General features: G+C 43.8%; 1 protein-coding gene across 1 annotated transcript in view; it reads right to left on the bottom strand.

Annotated features, from left to right (window-relative positions):
• Window positions 1-4102: 4102 nt before the first annotated feature.
• Window positions 4103-9047, bottom strand: part of Cep72 (centrosomal protein 72) — a 51119-nt gene continuing 46174 nt past the window's right edge. The window contains exons 11-12 of the mRNA XM_028873645.2: window positions 6073-6184; window positions 4103-4555 (exon numbers count right to left, since the gene is read on the bottom strand). Coding sequence (XP_028729478.1) covers window positions 4390-4555; window positions 6073-6184 — 278 coding nt within the window. The 3' untranslated portion in view covers window positions 4103-4389. The remainder of the gene's footprint in view (window positions 4556-6072; window positions 6185-9047) is intronic.

Below are 9047 nucleotides of genomic sequence, written 5' to 3'. Positions count from 1 at the left end.
TTTCTATTTTCCTCAAAGTATATGCTATCTATACTAGTTGTCACATCCTCTGGCCAGCAGGGCCTTGATACCTGGGTACTAACATGGAGGTGCCTAGAGTCTTTCCTTCAGCAAAGCTCACCAGCAGAGAGCCTCATGTTACTCTTACTCAAGGGGCTTTCTGCTTCCTAGCTTAGGCAGGACTTCGAGGGCACATACACCAGCCATCTGTCAGATTCAAGGCCAGGTCTGGCCCTTAGGTGAGGTCCAGACTTAAGGAGGACCATAAACTTGCATACCAGCATTCCAAAGGTGGCACATCATCAATCTGATGAGTAAAATTCAGGTCAACCTCAAATACTAGTCCAGGAAGATTGCTGCTAAGAGGAGGGAAAAAAAGGTTTTTTAGAAATGTAATAATTTGCAACCAGTAGACAAAATAAATAAATAAATAAATAAATAAATAAATAAATAAATAAATAAAATAAATGCAGAAAGTGATCACAAGGAAATGTCTTTGACATAAAGTAAAATAAAGAGAATAAGCAGGCAGGTGGCTTCAGATTAATAGTAGCTATGCAAATATTTTGTGAAACTAAAAATATTTCATTAAGATATTTGGGAACAATCACGAAAGTGAAAAGAGAGGCTAGTGCTCACAGGCTCTGGTGTACCTTGGAGGTATCCAGAGTGCTGACCAGCTTCCTGATTAGCAGGGGTAGAGAAGCTGAAAAGACACAATTTAAAAGTGGCCAGGAGTGGTGGTGCACATCTCTAATCCCAGTACTCAGAAGGCAGAGGCTAGAGGATCTCTGTGAGTTCAAGGTCAGCCTGGTCTACACGGTGAGCTCCAGGCCAGCCAAGGCTACATAGTCAGGACTGTGTCTCAAAACAGAACAAAACAAACAAAAAATGACAATACTGGAGCCAGAAAAAAAAAATCACACTAGAACAAATATACAAAATGAAATGGCAGATAGAACAAAAGCAAAGAAATACAAAACAGGAAAACTGATGAAACAATAAACCCAAATACATTTGTAATTTTGGGAAATGTCTAATGCCATGGCTGGCATCAGGAGGAAGGACAGACAGGAAGCTGGTTCAGCAGATACATGCTGAAAAGGTAAAGGACAGAAAGAGTGCTCTAGAGTTCACCCACCAGTGACTCACTGAAGATGGGAACACCAGGCCTTCTTGTTCACTGGCTTGATGAGCATGTCTGTGGTGTGGAAGCTGAGGTAAAGCCAATGGCCAGAGGCTATCTTCTTACCCAGATAGTGAGGTCTTCTTATTTAAAAGCTCAAGTGTCACAACATGTCTACACATTGGTACAACTTCAAATACTGAAGCTGTTAGAGCACTAATAAAAGATTATCAGTTTTATGTGAAAAATAATCTGAAAACCAAAGCAATATAAATTAATTCATAGACATACAGGACTTACAAAACTCAAACAGAAATAGACAGTTATTATACAACTCCTGACTTGGGGGTTAGGAGCTACAGAACACAGCTGAATGCCCCAAAGCCTCAAAGTTCTTCACTCACTGCCCTGAACACAAAATCTACCTGGGCCAATGCAGGGCTTGGGTGGGAGAATCTTTCTGACCTTGTGAGGCTGAGACCAAGGTGTGGTGGCATTGTGTTCCCCAAAATATTGTGTACCCTAATAAATTTATCTGGGGTCAGAGACAGAACAGCCACTAGATACAAAGGCTAGAAAATGGTGGCACTCACACCTTTAATCCTAGCATTCCAGAGGTAGAAATCCCTCTGGATCTCTGTGAGTTCAAGGCCACATCGGAAACAGCCAGGCATGGTGACACACGCCTTTAATCCCAGGGAGTGAGTCTTTAATCTCAGGGAGTGATGGCAGAAGGCAGAAAGGTACATAAGGCTGAGGACCAGAAACTAGCAGCATTTGACTGGTTAAGCACTCGGCTGATTAAGCTTTCAGGCTTCCAGCAGCACAGTTCAGCTGAGAACCATTGGGATGAGGACACAGAAGCATCTAGTCTGAGGAAACAAGACCAGCTGAGAAGTTGGCCAGGTGAGGTTAGTTGTGGCTTGTTGTCTCTCTGATCTTCCAGTTCACCCCAATACCTGGCTCCGGGTTTGATTTTATTAGTAAGAACTTCTAAGATTCCTGCTACACCAAGGTTCATTAGGACAACTACTGAAATGGCTCAGCAACTGGCTCTTCCTCTGTCTGGTCCTGCCAGGACACACCTCAGTTCCTTACACACTGTGGCCCAAAATCAACTCAGGAGAGACTGGGCTGTTGGTGAGAACAGGCTCTGCCACATCTTAAAACAACCATACTGAATTGGTATAAAAACTCTACCCACAAAGAAAGCACACAAGCCTCTGAGCCAACCTGCTGCTGCTGCTGCCCCAGACGCTGCAAGCAGGAGCTACAGGGAGTGTGGGGTCTTTTTGTAATGTGGGCGCTACTTATGATCAATCCATGTGAGTCTATTAAATGGGCAACAGAATTTATTAAGATATAAATTGAAGAAACATACTCATGAAGACAGATCGGAGTAGACAGCAGAAGTTGTCCTCTGATCTGACCAGGAGCGAATCCACCTCGCAGGCAGGAGCAGGGAGATGGGGCATGTGACCCTTCTCCAACTCCTTCTAAGAGGTCATATACAATGGCAGGAAGCACAGCCTCCTTAAATACCACTACAAAACTGTATTATGTAGGCATTATCAACTCTGGTCATTGATGATCAATTTAAACATCATCCCCTTCACTTCTGGGAGCTTAGCATTGGGGATCACACTGCCTGTATCTTTCCAGTGGCCAGCCACATACTGAAGCCAAGCAACACAATGATACCATCCTTCAGAGAGTCTAAAGGTTCTAGGTGCTCTGTGTTTGGAAACCAACAAAACCTAAATATTTATTTTACAATATCACAATGACCACAAAAGTAAAATTTTTAAAAAATTAGTACCCAGAATGAATTAATAATAAAAAGATTGATACACAAAACCAGAATAAAGTTTGAAAGTTCCCTCAGAAATATTATTAAAAAATAAAAAGGAAAGCCACTGTTTATAAATATGATCCCCAAATCCCAGAATCTTAGGCTATTTGCCATATCCATGCTTGGGACAAGTGTGCTAGATTTCAAATTTTCTTCGTGTTTTTGAATTTACAGACTTCTAGGTGAGCATTCCTAATCAGAAAAATGTAGATCTTTCTGGGTATCATATTTTTTTGTTTGTTTGTTTTGTTTTTTCATCCCCCATTTCAGGCTAGAGATGGAATTGAGGCTCGTATATGTCTGGCAGGAGTTCCACACGGAGATGCACTCCTAGTCCAAGTGTGACTATTTAGACACCAACACGATGCTCAAAAAGTTTCAGATATTCAATCCTTTGTTAGTAAGGCTTTATTTCCATTATGTTCATGTTTCTTTCAACATATTCACAATAGCTTTCTAGACAATCCCAGGCAGTCTCCAGAGGGACTGTACTCAGCAGCACCAGCACTGGTGCATAAGAGCATCTGTCTGTGCGGGCTTCACTCTACAAGGGGTATCTTCCTGGTGGTTAAACTTGCCTATTCCAGTGAGCACTTTTTACATAGGCAGTCACCCGGGTTTCATTCTGCACACTGTATTTAAGTCTTCCTCTGGTTTTGGCTGAACAGTCTGTTTATTTGCACAGTTACTGCAAGCAAAGGGTGAGGCAGGAGTGGGGAGTAGTTTTTTTTACTATGACATGGTAACATACAAATTCTTAAAATGTTTTTCACATTTATAAATGTTATTTTTTATTACAACTTGGAACTTACTTCTTCTTGCTTACTTACTGTGTGTAACTGGTTTTTATAGAAGAATTTAAAGAGAAAGTCAGTTATAATTTATAAAGAGCCACTTAAAAGGTTTACTTTTTTTGGTGGGGGGTTTTGAGGCAGGGTTTCTCTGTGTGGCTTTGTGCCTTTCCTGGAACTCACTTGGTAGCTCAGGCTGGCCTCAAACTCACAGAGATCCGCCTGCCTCTGCCTCCCGAGTGCTGGGATTAAAGGTGTGCGCCACCACCGCCCGGCAAAAGGTTTACTTTTTAGACATAACAATATATTAGTTCTTTAAATAAAGACTGTTTGTCACATGAAAACATTTTAATTATACAAAACTTACACGAATTGGGAGGAAAAAAAATACTACAGGTACTTTACGACAGGATGTGTAATGACAAACAAGCATTTCAAATTCGGCAAAGCCCCAGGGTCAAAGATCAGTTTAGGACATATAAGCAAGCTGAACTTCAGACCGTGAACACATTTTGAGGATTCTAAGGTAATTACAGTCTCACCAGGGTATTCAGATAGATACCTGCCCAGGCACAGCTCTGGAGCTGTAACTGATGGAGGAGAGCACAGCCCAGTAGGAACTAGCAGGATTGGCGGCCACCAAGTGGAGAGCTATGGTGTGGGAAGAGGGCAGCAGTCTTCTTAAACTCCTGGAAGCTCCAGTGCATCTGCTCTACCTCAGCTCTATGTTGTGCCCGCGTACGGCTCAACTCCTGCAGGAGATGTTCATTGGTGCTGACTAGGGAACTGGAGGATAAAAGGAGAATAACTACTGAGTCCCTGCCAGTACCCAGCCTGTTGCTGTGTCCCCACTGTCCCAGCCTAGCTCAAAACCCACCAGCACGAAGGCATCTCCAGCCCTTGTTTTGGCTGGGTTTTCCTGAACGCACAGTGCCAAGGCCACCACTCGTTCACGCACCGTTATCTCCCCTCTTACTGACTACCGTCCCTGTCTGTGACTTTTCCATACCATGATGGGGTGCAACCCGACCCCTTGGCTTAAGCAAGCCTCCTAAAGGCACTTCCGGTCACTGGGAGCTGAGCTTGGGAACAAGCTGAAGGAGTGAATGGTGATGTCCCGACAAGACAATGATAAACTTTATGGTTAATAAAACCATATTCTGCTCTAGAAAGACCCAATTCTACAATGTTTCTAATTCTTAGTCATACATGGTTAATTGTGCTGCGGCAACAGTACAGTGCAGAGCTGGATTCAGAATGCTAGTACATTTTTCACAATTTCTCAACACTGCTCAGTTCCCCAAGGGTGTCCATAGTGAGCAGCATCACAAGTTTAGATAAAGCAAGGCAATACTAACCTCTGCCACTTTTGAACAGTCATCCCATTGAATAATCTACTAAGCAGGTGCTGGCCCTGTTTGCTTAAATCACAGAAATGGCTGCTGAATAACATCAGCACGCACATGAGTGGACCAAAGCCTGATCCCACTGTCTTCAGAGTTCTGCACCTTGTTCTGCCCGTATCTGGGCCCGGATGCTGAGAGCTCAACCACCAATGTCACTGGATGTACCACAGATGGCCCGTTGGATCCCAAGAGTATACTGTTCTGCCTGCTATTGCTTTTGCCCCTAAATGAGCAGCTCAGATTCCTTCCTTCCATTCCTCCCTCCTGAGTCTCAGCTCAGTCTTCTCTGCCAAAGCCTTTCCCTCCAACCACGGTAACTCAGGCCTGTGGAGGGAGAGCTTGGCTTAGCTTGGCTCCACATAAAGGTATGTGGTCACCTGGTAGGAAACAATGACTACAGGCCAGCCCTCCCCACCGGAGGCTCCAGGAACAGGGCTGCTCTGATGACCTGTTGCCTCCTTCCCAGAAGAAACTACTTCAATAAAGCGAGGGTCTGCCTTGCCCAACCCGACGTTCCTAGTCCCCCTTTGACTACCCACACAGAAGAAGTAGAAATATAATTTCCATTTTTCTAAGTGAACAGCCATGGACTGCAGTGAAAGGGAAAGTACATGCCACACATGTACTTAGCCCTCAGATTTCCTAGTCCATACCTCCTGGTTCATGTACACCTCAGGCTGCAGACTTTCCAGGCTATACCTCAGAGTGCACTCCTTGCAGTCACCATCATCTCAATTTTTACCAAGAAGGAAATACTCATTGATGTGCAAAGTTAACATGGCAATGCATGTAGGTCCTGAACACCAACTCCTGAGAGATACTGCCAGCTGTTTCTCGGTGCCCCACACCCCGTACCTCAGCCCCCACCCCACCCCTGTAGCCCACTCAGACATGGACCTGTGACTCTCTTGTAGCATCTGTGTGAGCTCCTGGATCTTGTCATAGTGCTCCAAGTGCTGCTTCAGCTCCACAACTTCCCCTGAGAGCTGTTTCATACTTGCCTGAAGTCCTGACGGAGGAAGAGAGGAAGTAGTACTGTGTAATGATGTTCATTCACACATTTTGACCATTCTGGTTTAAATTAAAGCCAGAAAGAGTATCAGAGACACAAAGATGGGGGTGAAGAGTATCAAGGCAACAACTGTCTCCCTCTATGGGAACTAATACCCCTGCTACCCATACCTGATACCCTAAAGCTGGTAAGCCTGAGGAGTCACACAGAAGGTGATGACAGATACAGACCTGGCACCAGCAGAAGACTCCTCCACTGGATCTGCCTGCAGAGTCTCCTTCAGGAATCAACCTGCACCCATGAGGGAGCCTATGGCTTAGGGAGAAGCATTATGAAGTCTGTGGTGGCCACATAGCTGATGTACCCACTGATTACATCTGTGGGTATTCTCTTTCAATCTATGTGACTCTTACTTATTTCTGAGTTTCTATCTCAAGGGGGAGATACCTCATTTATTGGCTCCCCACATCTGAACAAAGGACACAGATAAAGCCGTATGAAGACACAAGGCTGTGAAACTATACAGCATCAGTAACATCAGGAAAGCCAGAAAGGACAGTGTGGCAGAGGCTGGCAATGACACTGGCATACACTTCTCAGCAATTAGCAGTGTACAAACATCTGGGATGTCTGTGACAAGAGCAGAGGTGGAAGGTGTTCTAGGGAAGACAGCAGTGGTCTCAGGGCCTCCCAAGAGCCCCACATTATCCAAACTTCAAGAAAGCTAGATGAAAACCTGAACCCCAGAGGAGTGTCAAGTCCCTAATCCAAGGGACTAGGCCAAGCCCCAGAGGTATGGAAGTGCAAGATGTCTACGTCTATGGGGTATTTGTCATTAGTGGGGCATCTGACAGATACAATGTGGAAGAGACCCAAAAGACCCATTTTCCTGGGCCAGTGACAGGACTATGGTAGATTAAGTGAAGGTTTCACATTGCTAGTGACGGGGAGACCAGGTGTTCCACTTAGTCTAAGGAGTTGGCCATCCCAGTCCCTTTTAGAACAGGGTCCTCATTGGGAAAAACAGCTGCTATTGGAAAAGGCAGAGCAAATCATGACAACAGAGAGAAGGGAGGGGAGGACCAAGAAATTCCCAAAAGGAGGCTGCTGTATTTCTAATCCATATATTCAGAAAAGGTGCCATAGCTTACTCCTTGAAGGACAAGTGTCATATAAAATGAATGACAGAAAAGTCCTGCAGCCACAGCAGGAGTGTGAGGAATCATAGCTCCTGAGAGCCAGGTCCACAAAGCAGGTCCACCCCCACTCCCCACCCACCATTTCAAAATGAGTAAAGACAAACATAAAATGACACAAGAAATAAAGAGCAACCTGAACCAGAATTAGAGAATGTCAGAAAACTCATGCTAGATTAGCAATAGAGAGTATCACATAAGAAGTGAGGGCAAGACTAGAAGGAATAGAGCCAAGACAATACAAGTAATGTCTCATAGAAACAACCAGCATGGCAGGATTAACCCTAAGGATGCAGAGTGCCATGCATACCTTGGCAATAACCAACAGCTTTCATTATGGACCTAAGACCCACTCAACAAGAGGGAAACCATGCCTGGTACTGGAAACCTAGCCAACTACCTAGGGCTAGTGATGTCATGAATCTTGGAGGAAAACCTACAACCATCAATTTACCAAATCAGCATAATCCCTAACTACACTTTAAATTATATTTGTCCTTATATCCACAGATAAATATAGTCCTCACCCCTCATCAAGGAAATGTCTCTTTGCAACAGATTATAGAAAACAACAATCAATCAAAATGCAAAATTGTGGAGCTCAGTCCACATCTACAAACAATTCACCACACTTAAGTTTCAGGAAACATTGTGGAAGAGGGGTGGGGATGGGGAAGACTGTAAGAGCCAGAGGATCATGGGGCTGGCTTAAGACTGTGTCTCCTGGTAATGTCAGAAGCTACACCCATAAAATCCTGTCACCACGACTGCTTAAACATGAGCTGAACAACAGACATGCCTAAGGGGACAGGGAAAGACCATGAAGCTTCAACCCTACACAAAGAACTATAGCCAACTAAGGAATTCTGGGAGCGAGAGAAAAATAGTCTTTCCTAGGGAAGAGTACATTAACATTTTACTTAATACCAAATGGTCAGTCCTGAAAACATACATACAAGTAACATTATATAGACTGAGCAGGTTGTATTTAGGAATATATACACATACACATATACATGCATACGCATATATGCATATAACAACAATTAATGAAAAAGGAGGCTATGAATTTGAAAGAAAGTGGTATATGAAAGGGTCTAGAGGGAGGGAGGGGAATGGAAAAATGATATATTATAATCTCAAAAAGAAAAGAAATAAGTAAAATGGGATGGCACCTGAGGAATGACATCCCCCAAACAAAACAAAAACCAAAAATCCCCTCTAACTTAAAAAAAAGAAAATAAAGAACTCATTATTCAACAAAACATCCTATTAATAGCAAGCAGCAAGAAATCCGAGGAGACACTTGGTTCAAGAATCAGACTGGGTGGCACTCCTCAGCTGTAGCACTTTGTGTTGCAAAGGCTGAGGTACAAAGGATCAGGCAGGAGGCAGTTACCTCCTTATGGTGGTATTTTATTTGTACTGAAATGTGATTTTAATTGTATGTTAATAAATAAAGTTGTCCGGGGGTCAGAGCTATTAGAGCCATAGAAAGAGCATGGCAGTGGTGGCGCACGCCTTTAATCCCAGCACTTGCTAGGCAGAGCTAGGTAAGTCTCTGTGTGTTCAGGGATACAGCAGCATTGGAGACATACGCCTTTAAAACCTGGAGGGCTGTACTTACAGGCAGTGACGAGGCAGTCACGTGTTTGGGTTTACAA

Source organism: Peromyscus leucopus, chromosome 19, assembly GCF_004664715.2.
Source record: "Peromyscus leucopus breed LL Stock chromosome 19, UCI_PerLeu_2.1, whole genome shotgun sequence".
Lineage (NCBI taxonomy): Eukaryota > Metazoa > Chordata > Mammalia > Rodentia > Cricetidae > Peromyscus > Peromyscus leucopus.
Note: the sequence above shows the minus strand (reverse complement) of the source record. Positions and strands in the feature narration are given on the sequence as shown.